Source organism: Pinus tabuliformis, chromosome 2_1, assembly GCF_031772625.1.
Source record: "Pinus tabuliformis cultivar Carrire ecotype Pingquan chromosome 2_1, CPIR1, whole genome shotgun sequence".
NCBI classification, from domain to species: domain Eukaryota; kingdom Viridiplantae; phylum Streptophyta; class Pinopsida; order Pinales; family Pinaceae; genus Pinus; species Pinus tabuliformis.
The window spans coordinates 605,770,864-605,797,204 of NC_142299.1; the positions used below are offsets into that span (position 1 = coordinate 605,770,864).

The 26,341-nt window shown below is 37.3% G+C and overlaps 1 protein-coding gene across 1 annotated transcript; it reads left to right on the top strand.

Annotated features, from left to right (window-relative positions):
- The first annotated feature begins 6,399 nt into the window (after positions 1 to 6,399).
- Positions 6,400 to 23,392, top strand: LOC149201937 (DNA polymerase delta catalytic subunit-like). Its single transcript, XM_089401413.1, has 14 exons — positions 6,400 to 6,879; positions 10,160 to 10,216; positions 10,329 to 10,416; positions 10,883 to 10,962; positions 11,141 to 11,254; positions 11,505 to 11,619; positions 11,758 to 11,930; positions 12,422 to 12,493; positions 12,699 to 12,773; positions 22,191 to 22,280; positions 22,414 to 22,574; positions 22,843 to 22,916; positions 23,033 to 23,120; positions 23,305 to 23,392. Exons 1-14 carry the CDS (start codon positions 6,400 to 6,402, stop codon positions 23,390 to 23,392), a joined length of 1,755 nt encoding a protein of 584 aa, XP_089257539.1.
- Positions 23,393 to 26,341: the final 2,949 nt, after the last annotated feature.

A 26,341-nucleotide genomic window follows, 5' to 3' on the forward strand; every position in this document is an offset into this window, starting at 1 on the left:
TGGGAAACAGTTTGTCACCTAAAATCCTCTGGAGGCACTGGATTACGGGATCCTCAACATAGCAATGAGGTCATGGGAGCGCGCATCTGGTGGAGATGGCTCTCAAACCCATATACTCCTTGGGAAATCCTCTGGACAGCTAAGTATGCTCATAATAGACCAGTGGATGATTTAATTCGGCTCAAAGAAGTTGGCATAGGCTCTCTAATTTGGAATGCTACCAAACAACATAAAGATCTAATCCAACAACACAATTTTTGGGAAATCAGGAATGGAGATAATGCAAGGTTTTGGGAGGACTCCTGGCAACAAAGACCAAAATTGAAGGACCGACTCACGCCCCACCAACTTTAGGATTGGGTAGAACAACCGACGATCAAAGTAAATCAACTTTGGGAGGAAGTTCACAACCAAGGTTATAGGCAATGGTTATGCTCGAACCTCATTCTTGGCCAAGCCACGCAATCCATCAAAGATAGCCTAGATACAGAACTCTCAAACAGGAAAATTTGCCAATCAGATAAGAAAGACATCATCAGATGGGGTTATGAAACGAGAGGTACCTTCACTTCCCGGGAAGCATATCATATAATACTAAGGGACCATACTATCAAGGATAGCCTCTGGCACAAAGTTTGGGAACCACCAATTTGGCCAAAAATCTCCACCTTTCTCTGGTTGCTATGCCAAAATAGAATCCTTACTTGGGATAATCTAAGGAAACGGAGTTTTCACGGACCTTCCATCTGCCCAAATTGTAAACAGGCAGAAGAAACTAAGGAACATCTCCTAAACTCATGTCTATTAGCAACCCGACTTTGGGAGAAGGTTAGCTTCAGATGTCAAAGAGATGGACGAAATAAGGAGAATTCAACCAGCACTATTCGTTCTTGGGCACCTCACCCTTATAAAAGCAAAATCTTAAACGCCTTATGGAAGCTAATACCAGGTTTCCTCATGTGGACAATCTGGAAAGAGAGAAATAGCCACATCTTCAAAGACCATTCCTCTCGCATACAAGTTATATGGATCAATATATGTCAAAACATACGAGAAACCTTCATGCTCCAAACGTGGCTTGATGTTGATTTCCCATCCACACCACAAGAACAAAATATATGGCTGAACTAGAACCTTTAGTGGAACCATGAGCAGGTACACCTAAGGAAAATTCCTCCCTCTGGAGATACAACTGACAAATGGACTCCACCCCCACCACACATGGTACTGCTCAACTTTGATGGAGCATCAAAGGGAAATCAAGGTAAAGCAGGATTTGGGGGAATATTTAGAAATCACAAGGGCAATGTTCTTCAAACATTCATGGGGTCAATAGGTTGGGATACAAACAACTCAGCCGAATTAGAAGGAATTTGGCAAGGACTTCTCCTGGCTCAGAACAATAAATTCTTCCCACTCATAATTGAAGGGACTCTCAGATCTTAATTAACATGATCAACCATATATTACAGGGAACTCCAGCACATAAAGTGGGTAGCAGTTGGAGATTGGCGTAAAGGCTGGAACATATTGAACAGTGGCTACTCATTCATAGAGCAGTTACCATCAGGGACACTCATTGGAATGGTAACAAAGTAGCAGACCTCCTAGCAAACATTGGCATTGAAAGTGGTAAGACTCTTCATGTAGGAGCTCTTAGCACTATAGCCAATACTCATCAATTGCAATATTTCAATGATCTAGTGCAAGAGGAAAGGGAAAATGCAAAGGAAACGCACCTGGATGCGGGTGTCAACAACGACATTTAAATGACAAGATGGATCGCTGGCAGGTTGGGAATCCATCTGGCTAAGTGCTTCGTCCTGAGAGCTCACCGCAGATGGATTAAAAACACCTTGCAGGTGACATCTATGGACTCCAAAAGCTATGATGAGCTCACCTCCTTTAACACCATGGCCCCTGCAAACTGTTTTGTTACTCCTCCCCTTCTCCATGGTGTTTGTCCTCCGCAAGCACTTGAACCGTGTTTCAGAACTGCTACAGGCAGTGGCTGCCTAATTCTCCCTTGTTAGGATTTTGGTAATGGTTTTCATTTTTTGCAGACCTGTCATTGTCTTCTTGATTGTGGTTCACCCACCCCTGCTCCCGCTCATCGTCGCCTTCATTCCAATTCTTCCGCTGTCAATTCAGCCATGGCTCGCCTCAGGAACCGCATGCGTAGTAGGCATGGAGGTTCACGTGGAGGTTTTAACCGCTCACGAGCTTCTACCAGTTCCACCTCTGACTCCCCAGACTCAACTACTGAATTGCCCAACTCGCTCATTAACCCCACTCATAGCTACCCGAATACCAAAACTGGGAGAGGTTGGAGGGACAATGCTGTCCACACTGTGGATCTCCCACTCCCTCCTCTTTCTGGCCCTCACAGCACACAATTTCGTTTTTGCAGTTCACTAAACAGGCCTACAATCACTGCTACCATCACAATCTCTTTCAAGGAAGAGTCTGCGACGCAAGCTACTCTATGCAGTCGTGGGAACAAGCAGAACAGGGAAGAGACAGGTAGTCATGGGATCAGCAACAAGCAGCAAGGTGAAAGCAGTAAGGCTCTGCATGACAAAGGTAAAGCTGGGGACACTGGTAAGCAACAAATGGATGTTGAAGGCACTGTAGATTCTCCAAATGTTCAAGGTCACAGCGCATTTGAAGAGGATGACGATTGGTATCAGTTTGCTTGCTGGATTGAGGAAGAGCCAGCTCCGGAGGAACCACTAGCCTAACACGTGGCCTCATGCAAAGGTCTCTAGCTCCCAGGTGGATTCGTCTCACTTTTTGTGGTTTTTGGTCTCTCGCAAAGGTGTTCGGCTTCCAAGCAGATATGTTTCTATGATTCGTGGTTTTGTGGTCTGGATGTGTTATGTCTTCACGCCAAGTGTCTTGAATTCTCTGGTTGACTCTCTGCTAGGTGGAAATGGCATACTGTTACTTGGTTATGTCCCTGTCTTTTTGGTGGATTGCATTCCTCTTTGTTCATTTTGGAAAACCAAGGTCTACTTTGAAATAGTTATTCTGGTTCAATGGCTGGTTTCCCCCATAACAGGGGCAGACTTCAAAGCTTCTTGGACTGGTTTCCCCTCTGTTGGGGCAGTCCAATACCAACAGTTGCATTTTGTGATGATGACTGATGCTTAACATCTCTGAGAGCAGGTTTCTCTGTAACGTTTTTTGTATTATATTAATAGATCAGTTCTACTTAGAGAAAAAAAAAACCTATGTTTAATGCAATTAACAATTAAGACACAAACATATCAATTTAAGATGATATTATCTAATTACAGCTAAAAAATTGACTGTGACAGTGCACCCTAAGTCAGCCAACTTGTAGACTACTATTGTCTTGCGCCTATACCAAGGTTGTTATTTTACTTACCATTCACATTATCTTATATAAAGACAACGATTTGTGGGGCTCTTTGTTCTGTGGGGGTAGTCGACTAAGAAGAATGCAACAAGTTTTACTGACAAGATTTCTTGGACATCAATTCCTCTTTTGTCCCTTTCATATATGTTGATACGATTAGAGAGAACTTGTCTATTGTTGCATTCGACACTACTACATGGAGGGGGACTTTAAGACAATTTTTTAAGAGAACAGAAATATTTTGTCTTCAAAATTTCAATATGAGGCGATAGTAAAAAAAGGCAAAGGCAAATGATTAGGGGTCTGTCTACTGGCATTCACTGAGTGGTTGGTTTACCATGGTTGTGAAGTGATATTCAACAAAGGAAAAGCATTCCTGAGACACATAGCCACGGGGCAAGTGAAGTAGATCGGGGTTCGTGTGAAGAACCTGTATAAGCTAGATGTGGAAGAATGTGCTACATTAAGCACTAATGCGGAGAAAGTGAAGGTCGCGATGTCGATGAACTTTGGCACAAAATACTTGGTCATTTGTATCATGGTACCTCGAATATTATAGAACAAATAACCACTCACCTCTCTAAAGGAGCACTTAAGAAATAGGATATATGAAAAGGATGTACATTACAAAGGTACATAAAATCCACATTCCATGATCAGGACAACGAAGCACATGCAGTCCTAGAAAGGATCCACTATGATGTTTATGGACCTTTCTTGACAACCTACACTTTCAGACACAAATATTTTGTCACTTTTATTAATGAATTCTCACGGAAGTGTTGGATCTTCTTCACGTGGAATAAAGATGAGACATTCTCTGAGGTTGTAGAATTCAAGGCACTAGTTGAAAACGAAGCTATCAAGAAGGTGAAGGCTCTGTTGTAGAGGCTGCAACACCCTCCAAAATTTTGGCCTGCACTTAAATTTCAGAGCCTACTATGGATATTGTGATCAATTGTTCCTTAGTCACTTATTGGTAAGTTTATGATCGCAAGCTCCCCCTTTCGATCTTAAGAGTCGTTTATGCTTTTACCTTTACATAGAATGTGTCATCTTTGGGCATGGGGGTAATCACTTGTCATGCAAAGGGAAGTTTGTTTTGCTTCAAGGGGAAATATTTATGAGAATGAGACATGTTTAACACTCATTTCACACACTCTTACTCAAGTGTCGCCTTTATCCTCCCGAAGTCTATAATCGAAGCCGCACTTGCCGTAAGCTGCCACAAAGGTTGTTGCATTAAGTGAAGTATGTGTTATATTTTTTGGATGGTCTATGTTGTATCGATAAGTTTTAAAGTGTGTGATCGTAGTGAAGTTTTATCACTATTCACATAAGTTCCACTGATCCCACACTTAGCTAGATTTTGGAGTTTCCTTAGCAACCTAGCCTCATCCAACTTTCCTGAACTACATACTTCACATATGTAACCCTCAAGCTTTTCCGTTGCTTGTTCGAATTGTGCAACGCGCAAAAATCCCAACCTCCCTTACCATTCAAAAATGCGCAGTGGTTTCCTCCAGTGTCCTTCCCTCAGTCGGAACCCACTGTCTCCAAAAACTGTGCAGTTTTGTCCCTTAACTATCCAGTCTGCCTTGCTCCTGAAATTGCATAGATGTTTCCTCCTAGGGCCTTGTCCCAAGTAGTGCCTTACATCCTAAAACTGTGTAAATGTGTCATCCCAAGGCCTCATCCCGCAATAGTCACTGCCCATTGAAACTACACAATTATGTCTCTCACGAGCCACGAAGAAAGATGGTAAATACTTTTTCAACTGTGTGCATATGAAATTTAAAGTTAGACACGTTTTAAAGAAACTGAAGAATTCCAATTACATATAAACTTAAGATCATTGCATATTTATTGTGTTAAAGGAAATATATATTTAAAAGGAATGGAAACTCCAATCCATTTATGTTTATATATTTAAAGATATGTTTGGGTGGAGTACTCCACTCCATTTATCTCCCACATTCTTCAACCATTTTCTCAATCTTTCGGTTAGGCATCGCCACAGATGGGCCAGTCCTTGACCCTTCCTTTTCACTCTATGCTATGAACTTTCCTCGTTATGCCACAATCTCATCCGACAGACGTTTGGCTGTGATGCAATGCATGTCAACGTGGGGTGAGCTTCCCTCAAGTGGCTCCCATTGTGCGTTTACTCCACAACCCGTGAAGGCCACTAAACGAAACCATCTAGGGGCATTGTGCAACTGCCACGTGCCAAATGCTAAGGGACAATTACGACCTCTATGACCTGAACCTAAGTTTTCTACCTCTACTATATTAGGTATCATGGTATTCTCCTAGTTCTATGGCCAAGTGATTAGGAGTAGGCTCCCCTACCATTTTCCACTACCTTAGTAGGCTACCCTACCGTCCACTACCTTCCAGGGTAGTCATTGTTCTTATTTTTTAGGTTATAAATTCCTACTATATTTTATGTTTGACATATATATTTTTACGGTTTTTAATATAGGTTTGTTTTGTCATATATAATCTTAAAAAACATTTTTTTTTGTTATTTCTGCTATAAAAAATAAGTTTTGAGCTGCATTAGTAAGATTCAGATTTACCATTTATTTTTTTTAAACTCTATGACTCTTTTTCAACTTAGCCATTTCAAAAATAATTTATATGTTTTATTAGCAAGATTGAGATTTACAAAAAAAATAATGTTAAGGTAATTTTACCTAATATTAATAGGTCTTATAATTTTAAAGATAAAATAGCTTTCCTAATTTTAAAAAATACAAAATTAACAATATAAATGTTGAAAAATAATATTGATGTAACAACCACTATACAATCCAAAATAATTAAAAAACAAAAATTATTATCTTAATACCTGGAAATAGTATTAACACCAACATTTAACTATGGTGTGATGAAAAGGTCTAATGGGTGATTGTTTTAATTTTAACATTACAAGGGACATGTACTATGCATATACTTTGGTCCTATGCAATCTACTGTGCAATATTCGATACAATGAATTTTCAATTATGAACATGTCATTCATATCGTTCTCGTCTTCCAAGGAGTGTGTGTCAATCTCGATAGTGCTTCTCCTACCGTCCAGATGCAGTCCACAATGCATGCCACTTGGAGTCAATTATGTGATTGTTGAAGATGGGAGAGATCTGATGGTTGTGGAGGCTTTGGTTAGGGTTAGGGTAACTGCCTTCGAGGAATTGGCTGAGGGTGGTCATTTGTGTTCACACACCACCGATGGGAAGCCTCTACAACCCTTCCCTGTTCTTGCCTCCTGTGGCCTGAAAACTAAGTCAGTTTCCTCTATTTCCTTCCTCCGATGTCATTACTATGGAGCTCCTCAGTCTCCTCTGACAATTGGCTTGCTCAACAACATTTTTCATGTGGTTAGCAAGGCAAAGGGTTCCTCTTTACCTATTGCCTCTGCTCGACTTGTTGCAATCCTACTATCTGATGGCTGCCGCAGCTCAAAATATGCATCTTTGTGGTTGCAGAGGGTCTGTTCATGCCTTGAAGTTGATTTCTTCACATCAAATTGGGTTACTTGATTCATTTCTCTGTCACATATTCAATTTTAATTTGTTCACAGACAACACCTAACGAGGGTTTATTTCTATGCCATAGGAAAATTGGTCGATGGTCCAGAATTTGATAAGTACTGAGGTTTTAGAGCCACCGAGCTCGATTCAGTCTCCAAATTGGCCAGGTTGGCTTCCATTTTCTTTAAATACATGCTATGGTTTGATTGGCCGAGGTTTCACTTGGTATGCTCCATCTCCTATTTGGAGTCTATAAATCCTTGTATAGCTTGTAATTACAACCATCTAGGCCTGAGATTTAGGTCATTTGTGGCTAGTTTGTTCTAAGTTTCATGCGCAAGAAGTTCTCGTTTCTTGTTGTTTGCTTCTTTGTACACATATTCACTAGCTGGTTAACACTCGAACTTTTGAGAATGCACTTATTGGTGTAAATGAAACCTTATTGCATACGAACTTGGTTGGATTCTGAACATATTAGGTTGCCATACTGTTTAATGACATATTTATGATTTTTATAACCCTAGATGTTTACAGTTCTTGTTACATTACTGAGTAATACTAGTCTTAATATGATGAATGACAGGCGTTCGATTGTTTTCTATTTTTCTTGCACTTAAGTGCTTCTGAATGATTTCCATAATGTTCAGTTATCTTGTTATCTTGCAAGTTCGTTTGTTTAACATTCTTTATGTTTGGGCACTTGTGGGCATAGTATTATATTTCAGTTTTAATTAAAAGATTCTCTACTTAAATTTTTTTATGCATAATGGCCATAGAGTTGAACTCTATTGTGAGACTGCATAGGAGATCATTGGAAACAACTTGGTCTCTAGCTAACCCAGTGACAGTCCAACTACCTTTCACCTTTTACCATGTAATTTGTGGATTGTTCTATTAGTGAGTTGTTTTCCATTAGGATGTGATCATGCAGTTTCTTCATGCATCGCCGCTATATGGTATCCATATGTTCATGCATTAAACAGGGTATTTTCCATTATTACAAATACTTCCGGGTTATTGGCAACTTGAACACTACATTCATCATTCATTCTAGAACTAACCACTAGGGTGCAATTGACAGTTTTTTTAATTACGTTTATGGAATTCATCACTCTTGTTTCCTTTGCTTTTTCTAGCAGTATGTGAAATATTTGTTGTTTTCCTTAGCAATTAATTCATCTGCATACATTATCTACATGATTTTCTTTTAGCAAGTACTGCTAGAATTGCTCTCCTTGTTGTTGCTTTTTTTTTTTAACGCTAAGAAAAGAGTTCCATTCAAATAGTCAGATTTCAGACCTCTTGGTAGATTGACCTCTTTTGATCAGTATCTGCACTCCTTATGAATAATAATGAATCTCATATGATTTCTTCTTACCGAGATGATGCATTGGTACTGGAGATTTATCATATTTTTGGTGTTATCTCCACTGCATTGGATGCAGATTTTGAAAATATTAGATTTATGCTCCAACCTAATTGTTATGGAATTAAGGATTGGAGTTGAATTATAGAGAAAATCCACTGTAAACTTTTATCATGGGCATAGAGGTGGCTCTCCCTAGGAGGCAAGTTGACTATAGTTCGAGCAGTCCTTCAGAGAATCTTTGTATATTGGCTTCATATTTTCGCTCTGCTTAAGAATATCAGTAAATGTATATTTTTGGCTTTATCTTGGCATGAGACAATGTGTCGTAAAGGACAGAGTGGGCTTGGTTGTTGTTTACTATGTATGGAGGCGATGGATAGCTAGACTCATCTATTTCTTTGATTCTCCTCAGAAAAATCATTTTGGAATGGTGTATTTAATATGTTGCATTTATAGGCAGATTATAACTACTCTTTTGTGGTTGATTGTATTCGAGACTGGATTATTGAATATAAAACATTTGGACCACTTCCAATATACATTGGGGTTTCGACCCAAAGAATGCACTATCGTCCTGAGCTCCTTTGTTGTGATACATCCACCTCCATCCTTGTCAAAAAGGCTAAAAGCCTCCCTGAACTTAGACATAACCTCCATCCCATATTCCTTTAGTAGATAAAACCCTTCTCTCATTTTCAGACCATGCCAATTTACCCTCCATCCCATATTCTCTCATGAGCCTTGTGTAAACCACCATTTCATTAAAGGATGGGGAATTTGATGCGTACTCTAACCATATTTGTTAGATACTTCCCCATTTTCTTGCGTATTCATTCATTGCCAAACACTATACCACTAGTTCTAAGAATCTTGTGGATACTATCACCACAATAAATGTATATTTTATTTTATAGGAGACAAGAATTGTATATTTACCTTTGGGACACTCCAAAAATATTTTGATGCACCTTTGGGACCTTTATGACTTTATGACCTTAATTCCCATTCCATGTTCATCCATGTCAATGCATTTTATGATGTTCTACGACAACCTAATGTCCTTGTCAACTTCCTCTCATCTTCCTTGTCATGTTTTCAGGACTTGTGTATCCAACAAGAAATTTGGGAGATGAATGCCATCAAGGTAGAAAATCAAGGGGGTTTCAAGTCATTTATATAGGGTTCCCACTAGAATAGTCCCACCATATGATCCACCCAATCCCTCAATTGGGGTCTATTGCTATTTCAATTAATTATTATATGATCATGGTGGGCCATAATTCCAAGTTAAATATTATGATTCTTCATATGATATTATTGGAGATACTTGAGGAGACATCTTTTTGGCTAAAGGGTTAAGGGAGGATTTTGACTTCAATATCGAACCATCAACCATATCCTCAACATATCTAACCAACAATCAAGAAGACAACTTAGGTCAAGCATGGGCATCCTCTCTCGCCCACGTTGTTCATGATATATATCAATCTATGAATGCCTCTACACTCCACCAACTATGGATCAATAAAATTTTGGGTTTCCCCACTGTCCTCCAAGATGGATACATGTTGTCCCTGCATTGTGCCTTTGATTGCAAAGTGACTAATAATCATAGTTTATCGTGGATGATTGTCATCGTAGTTAACATCCATGGTCAAATTCATTTGTTTGGTGCCCAATGTTGGTGAATCATTGTATTGCAATATGGTAGCATATATTTCCTTTTTTAAAGCAAAAATATATTGAAAATAAATTAAGTGCCAAGGTAGACCTAAAGGTGGTGAACTAAGTGCTTCCTATGTTCATGTTACATGCTTGTATTTTTTCCACTTAGCATCTCAGTTTTTAGCTTCCTGTAATCTTGTCTAGGAGGCTAAAGATCCTTTTGAAAAGGTTGTCTTGGATGGCCGAAAATTGTCTTTGAAGGTAATTACAGCTTTGTCAAGTCTGTATTAATTATGGCTTGGACATGGAATAAAAGTAAAACTAGGTATGTTGGTGAAACGCATAAAATAGTTTTGACCGTGTGCACTTGCAGATCAGTGCGAATTTAGTTTATGGGTTTACTGGTGCCACTGTTGGGCAATTGCCATGTTTGGAGATTTCGTCAAGTGTGACGAGCTATGGTAATTTCACAGTTCTTCCATGGAAAAAAAACATTAAATCCATGGGCACCTTGATTCTCCGCTTGTTTTTCCTAGTTGTAATGTTAATGGTGCTTCTTTTACTTACAAGATAGAGATGCTTGCAGTCCTCTCTTATTCTATATATATGCATGTATCAGCCATTCACATTGATTTTTTTGGGCATCAGTTATATCCATGTAATTCTTTTCTTCCTCCTGGCATAATGTTTTGGGTATGAACTGTAATTGACAATCTTGTACAAATAAGATCGAGTTCTTGAATTGCATTAATTAGTCATGTGTACTTGTACAACTAAGATGATATGCTTAGGCCCCCTTATTATATTTTGATTACAAGTCCATTTTGATCTTTTGACACATTATTTGTTCCATCAGACAATATCAACTTTACGTATTGTTTTAAAATTTCATATCATTAATCATCTCAGTTTTTTTCCACTTGTCAGGCCGTCAAATGATAGAGCATGCAAAGAGGCTAGTTGAAGAAAGGTTCACAATAGTTGGTGGTTACCAATACAATGCTGAGGTAGGCTATTATTTAGCAACTAAAGGCATTTATAACCTTTGAACTGGATCAGTAATGATAGGAAGTACACTTGTTGTATTGGTGATAGTTTAAGTTCTTGAAATCATAATGGGTGATCTGATCCTAACCAAGATTTCTATTGTAATACTTGATATTATATTTTTATATTTGAATCTAGGTTGTATATGGAGATACAGATTCAATTATGCTACAATTTGGTGTACCAAATATAGAAGAGGCCATGACGCTAGGGAGGGAAGCCTCAGATTATATTAGTGGTACATTTACAAAGGTATAGTGTCAAGAATTTTAAATATCCGTGAAGCCTCTAGAGTTGTTAATAATGTTTTTGTAGGGATGAATGTTTTAATATCACCTTTCTTTTTAAAGCTAATCTTCTTTTGAAATTCCACTTCCATGAGATCTTTGTAAATATGCACAGGACAAGATGATCAGTTATGCTTTTCTGTGGCTTATCTGCATCTGTTTGGTTCATATTTGGCATCTAATCAGTGCGTTATTTAACATATGCTTTTATGCAGCCTATTAAACTAGAATTTGAAAAAATATACTACCCATACTTGTTGATCAGCAAGAAAAGATATGCTGGGTTGCTGTGGACAAAGCCATATGCTTATGAAAAAATGGATACTAAAGGTGACAAACCTAATCTCTTTGTTTCAAATACCGGCCTTAGTGTTTGTGAAGGCTCAAAATGCTCTTAGAAAAATAATTTATTTTATGCCTTCTTAATTATTAAATATTCCTGATCTTTTAAATATTCCAAATCAACAGGCATTGAAACAGTGCGAAGGGACAATTTCCTGCTGGTGAAGAACTTGGTTACAGAGTGCCTTCACAAAATACTCATTGATCGTGACATACCTGGTGCAGTGCACTATGTCAAGAACACTATTTCTGACTTGTTAATGAACATAATGGATTTGTCACTTTTGGTGATAACTAAGGTGAGAACAATGAATCCTTCTGCATGTTTATGACAAAAAAAATTTGACCATTTTTTACTTTTGAAATGGAGAAAATAGGAAAGGGGGAAGAGGAGATTTACATTGCGAGCAAGTCACTTATTACATATTCCTAGTTTCAAGTGTTAGAAGTATATACTATATACCTAGTTGGGGCAAGCCATGGAAGTATCCTTTTTAAGTCTGTCATGTTTCTTCTTCCTACATTCTGTACTTGGAAGGGATTCAGTCAATATTTACTCATAGCAATGGGAGGAAGAAGTGTCAAGGGAGGTTCTTATACAATTGAAGAGAATCAAAACATGACAATATATAATATATCTGCATTTCTAACTTCATCCTGAGAAAAATTGATTACTGTTTAGCTGCGGCAGAAACAGATGTTTGCAGGTCATATCCTTTATCAAAGGCTATCATCATATTCTTAAGGGCATTGTTGTTTTATTATGCTAACAATCTCTTTGTTGAGTCAGGGTTTGACAAAGACTGGAGATGACTATGCATTCAAGGCAGCACACGTGGAACTAGCTGAGTGCATGCAAAAGGTAAATACTGGAAATAACTTCTCAGAACAAGTATAATGAATGGTGCAATGCCTTCTGGTTCCATTTCAATCCTATCTCTCTATTTTTATTACTACAGTGCATCTAAAGACTCTTGTAATATTTTGCTTTTTATTGACAATGAGTCCATTGTTGGATTTTTTAAATTGATGTCATGTTTTAAAGCCAAGTTGCCCCTAGTTTACAGAGGGATGTTGTAACTGCTCCAACTGTGGGTGATCGTGTTCCATATGTCATCATAAAGGCTGCAAAAGGTGCCAAGGTAATAATTAACCCCTTCTGTGCTCAGCATAAGTCTCGATATTGCACTAAAAAATGGTTATTTTAATTATTTTGTTATGTTTTATTTGGAGGCATAATTTACAGAGGGATATGGATATTAATTAACCCATTCTGTTCTCAGCATAAGTCTTGATATTGAAGTAAGTTCTGTCATATTCAAGACCACCTCTACATATTCCATAGATTAAAGGCTGAGTAGAATTATTCTCAAAAATATATTGTAGATTAAAGGCTGAGTAGAATTATTCTCAAAATTCTAGATAGTAAGCACTTATTTTGAGCCACATTATGCTTGATCTTGATAGGCTTTTAAGCCTGTTAAAATTATTATCAAAACTCTACAAGTTCAGTGCTTATTTTGAGCTCCATTGTACTTGATCTTGTCGGTTTTTTCAATTCCTTTGGTCTTTTCCTTTTCTCAGCTTGTAATTTGCCAAAAGCATAGATGTTCAGTGCTTATTTTGAGCTTCATTGCACTTGATTTTGACCCTTTTTTCATTTCCTTTGGCCTTCTCCTTTTCTCAGCTTGTAATTTGCCACCGAAAAGCATAGACAAACTTTACAAAGACACGGTAGCCAGTTTTGAACCCTGCTTAAATAACTTTCAGAGGTAAGAGATTTTCAAAGTTTCCTATTATGCAGAAAGAAATCAAAGTTTAGAGCATACGTTTTTTCAATTTTATTTTTGTGCGAGTGTTTGGACATGCTAGAAAAGAATTAACAACGCAGGGAGCCTAGTTACATCTGAGCCAGTGGCTGGAAAATTCCCTTTGCTTCTTTCGCTTCACAATCGTATACACGCTCAAAAATGTATTGAAGGTATGTACGTAAATATAGGTTTGAAACCCCTTACCCATGTTAAAAGATGTAGAATTTTCTATTTTAAGAAATAATGAGCAATGGTTAGCTACAAAGTAGAGTATTAAGACTTATACTTTTAGAGTTTCACGCAGAAAAGGCTTAAATATCACAGACTTTACTCCATACTTTGATGAGGTTCCATTTTTACATGCGTGCCATGACCTTAAGGTAGGTATGCAGGCACCGAGAGGTAAGAATTGAACATATGGCATTGGTGAGCCATTTGGGTACTTGAGGTAGCTATGCCAACACTCAGAGGCAAGGATCGAACTTGGTGTTGGTGGGCCATTGGGGTACTTTATGAGCAGTAGGCATGAGGGCACTGAGAGGTAGGATTTGAATTTATCCCAGCGTAATGCTTATCCAAATGTTACAGACCCTAACCCATCTCCATGCTCTAATTAAGGCCTACATTTTAACATTTGTTGGTTGGGTTGTAGGAATTTATCATAATTATCCAGGTTCGAGTCTAAGAATGGGCTATGCTTGAGAATTTCTCTCTTGCCAAAAATTATGACTTATTCTTCTTTCTTCATGGATATAAATATTTATTCAATTCCAAACGGAAAAGAACATGTCTAACATTTAGGAAGAAAGGGGGATCCCTTGAATTGCTTGTATTTTCAAGTTTGTTCATGGATATGAATATGTTTAATTCCACATGCAAGAAAACATGTCTAACCTTGGCGAAGAAAGGCTGACCACTTTTCTTGTATTGTCAAGTTTAGTCCCTTTTTATGCTCTGCTTCTCTATTTTTGTTTCATTGTAGGAACACTCTTGTACCTATTCCCTTGAAGCATAATATATAGGGTGGAAAAACTTGGCTAGAAGTGTTAAATACAGAGAAGTGTTATATACGAGGATGTATAAGTTAAATTTGTTATAAGCCTAGTGGGCTAGTTTAACTGGTTGCTTTGGACCGACCAATTTCAAGTGGATATTGTTGCAAATTTCATAGGTTCAAGTCCAATAGAATGTGACAAATAATTTTCAGGATTTCCTCCAGCTCTACTTGAGTTATGCATGTCGTCAAAACAAACTTCTAAACCATTTGAATGAAATGATAGTTGGAAGCGATGTATGTTTCTGGAGGACCAAAATGATGAACTATATCAAAACTTTGCTAGTTAGAGGAAACATAGCCACAAGAATGACCTGGTTCACTTCTGGGGTAAGGAGAAATTGTTGCTGCCATGGTTGCACTGTGGAAGCCATCGACAGTATAGACCTGTAGCTTTCCCCTGCAAAGAAGGGGAAAAGGAAGTTGTATATGATGATGAGCATGCAAAACAAAAAGACCTATGATAACAGAAACATCATATATTCAACAAGAGCCTTACCTGCGAAGGTTGGCGTGTAGTGGGTGATAATGTTGAAAAGCTTTCCAGGAAGACCTTACGCTTTTGTTGAATGAAACTAAGATCCAAGTGAAATTGGGAAAGATTTATCCAAGACAGATTGAATATATGATGTTTCTGTTATCATAGGTCTTTTGTTTTGCATGCTCATAGAAATCCACCGTTCGATCATATTTCAAAGCTTTAGCACTTGTTTTTGAGAGAGAAACCCCAGAAAATATCGCCTGAATGGCACAGTTTTGAGGTCGGTGAAGAAATTAGCGACTCGATTAGGTTTTGAAAGCTTCCGCGTTCTCTTTCCCATTTGGATGCAAGTCTTTTGATAAAACTGTAAATGTCTTATATGTAGTACTTCTTTCTTTTGTGAAAATCTGCAATTATACATTATGATGACTTGTACCGTAGAAACCTTAGGTTTATTTAACACTTCATGAGTTTGTAACTGTGTTCCCCTCGGTTATGATTTTCTGAAGTTTTTGGTTGTTGGAATTGTCTAAGTCTCCAGCCTTGATATCCCCAATATCGTTGCTACAAGATATAGAGCTGTTGCTGGTTTCGTTCAAGCAGTCAAGCCTTTTTTTGGATTAAAAACTGTTGCACCACAGACAATTGAATATTTTTCATTTTAAATATCTATACGAGTGGTATTCTGGGGCTAGCTTGTGGTTGAGATTTAAAAGTTGGAAAAATTTAGACTTTCTTGTTTGATTTTGAGAAGTTTTCAAATAACTGCAAACAGTTTAACTTCACGACTTGCTGTCATAGGCTGCATATTTTAGTGTAGAGTTACCTTCCATAATTTTGTATAGGGAGCTCATGTTATGTCGTTATTTTTAGTCCTATTATTGTTGTAGCTCTGATACCACTTGTTATAGATCTAACCCAGAAATATATGATAATGGAAATAAACCTAGAAACAATATGAAACGATTCTTTATTATCAAAACCCTTATGGTAGGGCAACACCATACATTCACTCCTTAAGGAAGGAGAAAAATCCACAAGCCATATGCCTGTTCATACAATAATCCTTCTCTCTCTCCCAAGTGGAGTCTCTAGCCTCTATATAGGCCTCATACATACAATACCATGGGTCATTACCATGGTTCCCTCATACCATCAACTAATACCATGGGCCCATTACATTATTATTAACTACTTGTGGTCCCTTACATGACATGGGTTAACCACCTTATTTATTACTATGGCCCATCCCATTATTACATTATTACCTTGGGTACCTCCCTTGGTACCCCATATTATCCCCCCTAGGTATATAACATTCCACCCCCCTAAGCATGTTTCGTCCCCGAAGCATGGGAAGAACATAAATAATAAGATCTACGCAAAAGAGTAGTCCACTGGTACCATGCACGTGGATCTAGCCATCCAAGAGAAAGGTGAACCCTCGATCTCTCTAGTGCCTCGCTCACTTGAGATGGAAGTCGACTGTTGTAGCTCTTCTGTGTGGATGTGTAGTAGGTGGATCTTCGTTCCTCTCGATCTGTCATGCGAGGGTTGTTGTCCATGTGGCTAATTGGTTGCCATCTTGATGGTTGTCTTGCGGGGTGATGTGGGTGATGATATGTTGAAGTTTTAACCCACGATGGCTTTTTCTTTACTTCACCCTGCTATGGTGCCTATTGTGGTGTCTTCTTTTTCAATATGACTTCAACCACTGAGCCCTCTTCTGATGTATCATCACCTGTAACCTTTTCTTCTTCAGCCTCTGTTTGTGTTTGATTGTTGATCATCAAAGGCTCATCATCTGATATGTCAGTCCCTGGAACATCTTCCGCTTCAGCCTCCATGTGCTCTACCTGCTTATTGATGGAAATATCTTGTAATGTAATTTTCTTCTTTTTATACCAGAGCTTCAGGAATTTATTCTGCACATTAATATTGATAGTACCCACGGATTCCATCCAAGGATATCTCAAAACAACATCCATATTATCCATCTCTGAAGCATAAAAATCACCATGCAACACATATTTATCCATAGAAATCTTCAAATACTTGTACACTTGAACATCCTCATTATCAACTTGTGCAGTTTCAATGTGTTTTGTTGGAACTTGCAATATTTTTGCCAAATTAACACTTATAAGATTTTGCTTGCAACTAGGATTTATAGTCACAACGATTTTCTCCTTCTGAATCAATCCATGAACCTGCAATAAGAAAGCATCAGTAGAAAATAACCTTTTAGGTTCCATGGTTTCCTTCTTTTCTGTAAAATTAAGCTCTTTGCTAGGCAAAGTGTCTGTCTGTGTGAGCTTATCAACAATAATAGTTTTGTGGCCAAAGAGGTCCATAATAGCTTTTGTAAACATGTCCCAAGTCCAAAACTTTCTATTGGAACATTGATGCTCTTGCCACCATTGTCGTCTTTCATAGTCCAAGTACATGCTTCCCACCATAAGCTGAGTCTCATTATCATAGATGCGATTCTGATTGAAACACTACTCCATTTGCACTATCCATCTAGCTGGATGAGAGCCATCAAATTTATACAAGTCCCTCAAAGCCCGATCTAGGTACACCATCACAAAAATATTGGCGAAAATTTGAAATGGTCACAGTTTTGTCAATATTGCTCAGAATCTCTATTATAACCTATTTTTAGAAATGGAACAATCATTCTGCATTTGCCCATGTGGTAGAAATCTTGATCCAGGCACTTGAAATTTCAGATCTGTGCTGCTACTCTCCCGCCATCACCAAAATTTCTGCAAAAAAGAGCTGATTTTAAATCAGCGATATCTCCCTCATCCGGACTCCGATTCGACTGATTTTTTTTCTGAAATTGGGTATTTTTTCCCAAAGAATCCAGATCTGCAATTAGATTTTGTAGATCTTGTACCAGGTAGTATAGATCTGCGCCGAAAAATCGCTGCCCTGAAAACTGTCTGCAACCCCACTGATTTTTAGATCAGTGATATCTCCTTCATCCGGACTTCGATTCAACTGATTTTTTTTTTAATTCGACTATTTTTTCACAAAGAATCCAGATCTGTAATTATATTTTACAGATCTTGCACCAAAATGTACAGATATGACCTGCAAAGTCGCCGCCCCCAAAACCCTGCAAAAAATAAAAAAAAAATCTCCACTTTTGTGCCCAAGAAAGTGCTTTGATACCACTTGTTGTTGGTCTGATCCAAAAATATAAGAGAATACAAATAAACCCATAAATAATATGAAATGATTTTTTATTGATCAAACCCTTAAGGTAGGGCAACACCATATATTCACTCCTTAAGGAAGGAGAACACTCCACAAGCCATATGCCTATTCATACAATAATCCTTCTCTCTCTCTCAAGTGGAGTCTCTAACCTCTATATAGGCCTCATACATACAATACCATGGGTCATTACCATGGTTCCCTCATACCATCAACTAATACCATGGGCCCATTACATTATTATTAACTACTTGTGGCCCCTTACATGACATGGGTTAACCACCTTATTTATTACTATGGCCCATCCCATTATTACATTATTACCTTGGGTACCTCCCTTGGTACCCCATATTATCCCCCCTAGGTATATAACATTCCACACCCCTAAGCATGTTTCGTCCCCGAAATATGGGAAGAACATAAATAATAAGATCTACTCAAAAGAGTAGTCCACTGGTACCATGCACGTGCATCTAGCCATCCAAGAGAAAGGTGAACCCTCGATCTCTCTAGTGCCTCGCTCGCTTGAGATGGAAGTCGACTGTGGTAGCTCTTCTGTGTGGATGTGTAGTAGGTGGATCTTCGTTCCTCTCAATCTGTCATGCGGGGGTTGTTGTCCATGTGGCTAATTGGTTGCCATTTTGATGGTTGTCTTGCAGGGTGGTGTGGGTGATGATATGTTGAAGTTTTAACCCACGATGGCTTTTTCTTTACTTCACCCTGCTGTGGTGCCTGTTGTGGTGTCTTCTTTTTCAATATGACTTCAACCACTGAGCCCTCTTCTGATGTATCATCATCTGTAAAAATCACTGAGTACCCACGGATTCAATCCAAGGATATCCCAAAACAACATCCATATTATCCATCTCTGAAGCGTAAAAATCACCATGCAACACATATTTATCCATAGAAATCTTGAAATCCTTGTACACTTGAACATCCTCATTATCAACTTGTGCAGTTTCAATGTGTTTTGCTAGAACTTGCAATCTTTTTGCTAAATTAACACTTATAAGATTTAGCTTGCAACTAGGATTTATAGTCACAATGATTTTCTCCTTCTGAATCAATCCATGAACCTGCAATAAGAAAGCATCAGTAGAAAATAACCTTTTAGGTTCCATGGTTTCCTTCTTTTCTGTAAAATTAAGCTCTTTGCTAGGCAAAGTGTCTGTCTGTGTGAGCTTATCAACAAGAATAGTTTTGCGGCCAAAGAGGTCCATAATAGCTTTTGTAAACATGTCCCAAGTCCAAAACTTTCTATTGGAACATTGATGCTCTTGCCACCATTGTCGTCTTTCATAGTCCAAGTACATGCTTCCCACCATAAGCTGAGTCTCATTATCATAGATGCGATTCCGATTGAAACACTGCTCCGTTTGTGCTATCCATCTAGCTGGATGAGAGCCATCAAATTTATACAAGTCCCTCAAAGCCCGATCTAGGTACGCCATCACAAAAATATTGGCGAAAATTTGAAATGGTCACAGTTTCGTCAATATTGCTCAGAATTTCTATTATAACCTATTTTTAGAAATGGAGCAATCATTCTGCATCTGCCTCGTGTGGTAGAAATCTTGATCCAGGCACTTGAAATTTCAGATCTGTGCTGCTACTCTCCCGCCGTCACCCAAAATTTCTAAAAAAAGAGCTGATTTTAAATCAACGATATCTCCCTCATCCGGACTCTGATTCGACTGATTTTTTTTTTGAAATTAGGTGTTTTGTCACAAAGATTCTAGATCTACAATTAGATCTTGCAGATCTTGCACCAAGACGTCCAGATCTGCGCCGCAAACTCACTGCCCTGAAAATTGTCTGCAACCCCACTGATTTTTAGATCAGCAATATCTCCTTCATCCGGACTCCGATTCAACCAATTTTTTTTTGAAATCGGCTATTTTTTCACACAGAATCCAGACCTACAATTAGATTTTGCAGATCTTGCACCAAAATGTATAGATCTGATCTGCAAACTCGCCTCCCCCGAAATCCTACAAAAAAAAAAAAAAAAATCCACTTTTGTGCCCAAGAAAGTGCTCTGATACCAATTGTTGTAGCTCTGATATCACTTGTTACAGATCTAACCCAGAAATATATGATAATGGAAATAAACCTAGAAACAATATGAAACGATTCTTTATTATCAAAACCCTTATGGTAGGGCAACACCATACATTCACTCCTTAAAGAAGGAGAACACTCCACAAGCCATATGCCTGTTCATACAATAATCCTTCTCTCTCTCCCAAGTGGAGTCTCTAGCCTCTATATAGGCCTCATACATACAATACCATGGGTCATTACCATGGTTCCCTCATACCATCAACTAATACCATGGGCCCATTACATTATTATTAACTACTTGTGGTCCCTTACATGACATGGGTTAACCACCTTATTTATTACTATGGCCCATCCCATTATTACATTATTACCTTGGGTACCTCCCTTGGTACCCCATATTATCCCCCCTAGGTATATAACAATTATTGTAGTGATATGCATAAAGGCTTTCCTACTTTCTAGACATTTGGTATTTTGGTCGTCACATTTTTATTACTGTAAGTTGTATATTAGGCAGTGTTAAGTTTCATGGCTTTAACGTTATTTCTCCTATGATAGGCAGAATATTTTCGTCAACTGCTTAAGCCTGTAACGTAGATGGGCAGTTGGCATTCTTAGCGTATCAACCAGTTTTTATTTTCAAGCTACATTTATCTAAAAATACCGATCTTGCAGTGGAAGAGAATATGGATGGGCTAATGTGGTTACCATCATCCACATGGACCTTATGACAATTGTATATGGTAAAAGAAATTAATCAGAAAACGCTGTGAACATATTCATTTGGTATGCTTATTATAATCTATTACGCATCTGCTATTTTGCTATTCCATATTCAATAGAGTTGCAAACAAATGAGATATTTCGAAGCTTTAATGTCTGTCTTACATGATTTCATCATGTGTTTATACAACTGGTGATTTCATTTCACAAAGATGAGATATCAGCTGCCTCATTGCTTTATCCATGTAAAGTTGGATTTCTCAGGAAAGGCATTGAACTTCCTTCAGGCATATAGTGATTTGTGAGTAGGAGAGTTTATGACACTACGAACAGGTGTTTATGCTGGTTAACTGATCAAGACTACACTGATGTATGTTTTCCCACACCATACTTGGTTAAATGATGGAAATAGGGATCTTGTTTAGATTTTCATTTTTTCTATTTGTATATCTAAATGTCATGCTGGGTATGCTAAATACATGTTTGAAGGGGCGTTTATTTTGGAGGAGTATTGTTTTCCTCAATGACTTGAGAATCAGCCTACGAGCAGCCTCTGCTGGTCAAAGTTAAAATTTGTTTATAATGTAGTGCAAGTATAGAACACGTCCAAAGTTATTTGAGTCTTTGGACTCAAGGATCGAGGTTTGACAAAAGACATTCAATTAGCATCATATCTATTGATGCCAGGTCGTTGGTCCCTAAAGAAATCAGATACCGGATGTTGTAAAAGTTCTACTTTACAAGTGAAACATATCTGGCAGATATTGGATAGTCCTTTTTGTTGATTTTTTCTTTTCCCTCCAACTTGCATTTCAGAACATCTTTTTCCCACTTTTTCCATTTGATATAATTGCTATTTGGAGCTAATTTCCAATTTTAAAGCAGTCCAGGATTACTCTACATTGATGAACAAAGTTAGATTGAAGGTTTAAAATTTAAATGGATTTGTGGTACCAAGGTCCCATTCTTCTTGAATTTTCTGGAAGGGGAGTGTCTTTTGTTTTATTGATTGGAATCCTGTCCAGGCTGACTTTTTAGATTAAAGTTATTTGACAGCGACATGGATTTAAATAAATAGATATAATGGGAGGTGCAACTTTTGTGAATGATTTCTTCCTCAGCACTATTTTGTAGGATGGCTTATTTATGTAAAAGTTTTCATCTGGATATAATGACTAGTGTGTTTACTTGGGCTTAGGCATATGAGAAATCTGAGGATCTAATTTACGTATTGGAGAATAACATCCCTATTGATCCACAATATTATCTGGAGAATCAACTAAGCAAGGTGAAAGACCAAAGCATCATCACTTGCAGTTATTCTCTTTTTGAAAATTTCACCAGTGTTTCAAATATATCTTGATAGATAGTAATTCTTTCCAGCTAAGTGTTTTTTATTAGTGCCTATTTTTGCTCTGTAGCTGTTGTTGAGAATATTTGAGCCCATTTTGAAGAATGCAAGCAAGGAGCTTCTTCATGGTAGTCACACACGAGCAGTTTCCATATCAACTCCTTCAAATAGTGGAATTATGAAATTTTCCAAGAAACAACTCAGTTGTATTGGTTGTCAAACACCTATCAGGTATTTAGTTAATACAAGTAGAGGGTGTCCTGCGTGTGGTTTCCTTGCTTATAGTAGTGCACAATTGAGAGTAACTATTATTTCAGTTTGGCGCTTTAGAAAGCTACTAGGGTTCATCTTTTTGATGTGGAAAAATCTACGAGGTTGCATGATTCCATGCCTGCTCTCCTTGTAAGAAGTTGTCTAGCTTTCTTATAATAAGAATGTCTGGTTAGGTTGCTTCATACTGAAATTCATGATGTTACCTGATTTCATGTTGCCATTGTAGCAAAGAAGATCAGACACTTTGTTCACATTGCAAAGGAAGAGAAGTAGAACTGTATCAGAAAACAGTTGCAAATGGTAAGCTAGTATTCTAATACCATTACTCTTTATTTGGAGAATTTAAAGTAGGCCTTGTGTCTATTGTTCTCACCTAGATTTTCTATCATATGACACTAATATTTGATCAATGTCAGTGAGGGAATTAGAAATTCTCTTTGGTAAACTATGGACACAATGTCAGCGGTGCCAAGGCTCTCTGCACCAAGATGTTCTTTGCACAAGGTTCTTGAATGCTATATTTCAAGTATTACATTTTCATAACATGATTTAAATTTACATTATGGATGTATTTTGTAACATTTGTGTGATCATGCATTTGTTTTTAATTAATAGGATGTTTTTTTTTTTTTTTTTTTACAATTACTATCTCTTTTATACTTGCATTGATGTCCTATCCTCATTGCAGTCGTGACTGCGCAATATTTTATCGTAGGAAGAAAGCTCAGAAAGACCTAGCTAAGGCAGAGGTGCAACGAGAGCACTGGCAGTTTTGAGGATGCTGCCTGTGTAGCTTGTAATTTTTTGTATTATCTAATATTTTTGTTTTCCTGAATTTTCTCTGGTGTATGTTTCTCTGATTTAATGGACCACGGAATTTATTTGGTCCCTAAATCAGGATGAGCGTGGTTTATTTATTGTACAGTAATTGTCAAGTCCTTGTTATTTAATGTTAACCAGTTCGATATATCTTTTCTCCTTGCAAATGAGATGGAGAAAAAGTCAAAATAGATACATACTTCCCAAGGCACACCCTATAAATGCAATGTGCATGCATATCCCAAATTTTAGGAGAGAACACACTATAAAACATAGATCTGTAGGCTTACATATGTATATCCAGACATGCATACAGTTGAATGGATGGATGGATGGATAGGTAGATAGAGATGGATACGCAGATAGATAGGCAAGAGCATTGCAACTACAGTGTTCACTACTAAAATGACTGGAAATAACATGACAGATTTTACAGTTTTATTATTCGAAGAGTATCCTCTATGTTTAAATAGTATCATTGAGAGTGAACACTGCAAGGATGCATATGATGGATTGAGGATAGTGGAACTCAAGTTTAGATCACCATATCTGTGATGCGTTGACTTTGAAGTTATTTCATTGGCTGTCATGCGACTGTTGATTAAGTACGCTTATAATACCTGTTTTGCATATGGGAAATTTACCATTGGTTATGTGATTAAAGTCCCTACAGGGGATCTTTCATTTACCATCACTAAAACAACTATTTCTTTAAATGATTCTCATGGGAATGTTGTTCCAAACATGGATGTCTTTAACATGATCATGAAAGTGGTAATGAAAGCTGCCGAGGATTATGAAAAGGAAGTTATCTCAGGGTTATTCCTTCGCTTGTATATTTCAGGGATGCAGGACAAGGAGGTCACTCTTAGCGAGGATGAAATTAATTCCCAACTTAGGGAATTAATTAATTCTGGCATAGTGGGTGGAGAACCACAAGCAGTGAAATCTATGGTTAGGAAACCTCATTATCCCAATTATGTAACTGCACTCCCAGCTAGGCGTAAGGACATGAAACCTTTCATTGTTACCGATACGGAGACTGTTCTCGTCAATGATGTTCATGTCCCTTACGCAGCCAGTTACTTAATTGTATACCCTAGTGATGATATTGCAGCCATGCCTGATTATGCAACTCAAATCTTTTTCAGTGAGGATTCTGCCTTCATCATGCCTGAATTTGAAGAAAGAAGTCATAACATGTTGTCACAATTACTAATGCACTTAGGTTTGGTTGCTGAGAGCAGGAATATTAACACTGTTTACTTCCATAACTTATCTCGGTTCGATGGTATTTTATTGTTGAAGTATTCTACTTCTCATGAAGTATTTTGAGCAGATTTATTTTTTTTAAATAATTTTTGGCAGGAGCAAATCCGAGACAATAGTTTGAGCAGATTTATTTTTTTTAAATAATTTTTTTTATTGTCTCTAGAGAGACAATAGTTTGAATTATGGACATTTATTTTTTTTTTAATAATTTTTTATATTGTCTCTAGAGAGACAATAGTTTGAATTATGGACATTTATTTATTTTTAAATAATTTGTATATTGTCTCTAGAGAGACAATAGTTTGAATTATGGACATTTATTTTTTTTTAAATAATTTTTTTATTGTCTCTAGACAGACAACAGTTTGAATTATGGACATTTATTTTTTTTAAATAATTTTTTATATTGTTTCTAGAGAGACAATAGTTTGAATTATGGAATTGTCTCTAAAAAGACAAAATGGTAATTGTCTCTAAAGAGACACAAATGAAATTGTCTCTAGAGAGACAAATCAAATTGTCTTTATAGAGACAATAATAATATGTGTTCTATATTGTCTTTATAGAGACAAATTTTTGAGACATTATATTTTGAGACACCTGCTTAGAGACAATATTTAAGACAATATTTGAGTTTCTTTTTGTCTTAAGTTAATACAATTGACTCAAATATTGTCTTAAATATTGTCTTAAAACCCCCTACATGTATAGTGTAGGGACCTCGTAACCACCCTGCCAATACACAAGTATGTTCATGTTTGCAGTTAGAAAAATTACCCAAATTACAATCTGTTTACTCCAGCCTATGTTGGAAAGTTATAGAAGGATGACTAGTGCAATCAATCCATTCCTTTTAGCCTTGGACTTGTTTCAGTTTAAAACAGAAGTATACAAATATACTTGTCCAATGTCTATGCTCTAATCATTCACTTTAAGATGTTTTTACAATATAATTTCCTAAGTCTATTTAATATCTTCATCATCATAAAAACCAACCTATATCCATCTTAACTCCACATCTACCACTCTTAGGGGATGAAATATATTTATCCCTCTGAGCACTTGGTAGACTCAGAACTAGGATGATATAATTTCCCCTTTAAATAGTCTATGCTCACAATAATACCATGGTATTACCATGGGTCAATACCATGGGTTATCATAAACCTGGAGCTTAAAAATTACTGTTAGTAATTTATAAAAATTAATAAAATTAATAGTTGATTTTTATTTTATTTTTTATTTTAACCAAGCTAAAATGTTTAACATACATTAAATTACAACATCCATTTTTACTCTTGATCCACCAAGCGCCGAGAGGGATCAAATATTTTTTCACTCTATGCTAGTTTGCATATCACGATATTTGATACCTCTCGAGGGTTAGTAGATCCAGAGTAAAGATGGATCTATGCTGGTTTAATTCCCCCATTTAAATAGGCTACATTCCAGGTGAATACCATGGGTCAATACCATGTGCCATTTTGGTGAATACCATGGGTCAATACCATGTGCCATTTTTATTATTATTAATACTAATATTAGGGTTAATAATGTTTTGTTCATGATATTAATAATAATCAAGCCCATGGTATTTGTCCCATAGTATTTTGCCCATAGGTTTCACCTAAATA

What these genes read in the sequence shown, in the direction of transcription:
- LOC149201937 (XM_089401413.1), top strand. Translation starts at nt 6,400, where the DNA reads ATGTCATTCATATCGTTCTCGTCTTCCAAGGAGTGTGTGTCAATCTCG. An exon ending in TTAGTGGTACATTTACAAAG is followed by an intron (nt 11,255 to 11,504) that starts GTATAGTGTCAA and finishes GCTTTTATGCAG; the next exon opens with CCTATTAAACTAGAATTTGA. An exon ending in TGAAAAAATGGATACTAAAG is followed by an intron (nt 11,620 to 11,757) that starts GTGACAAACCTA and finishes CCAAATCAACAG; the next exon opens with GCATTGAAACAGTGCGAAGG.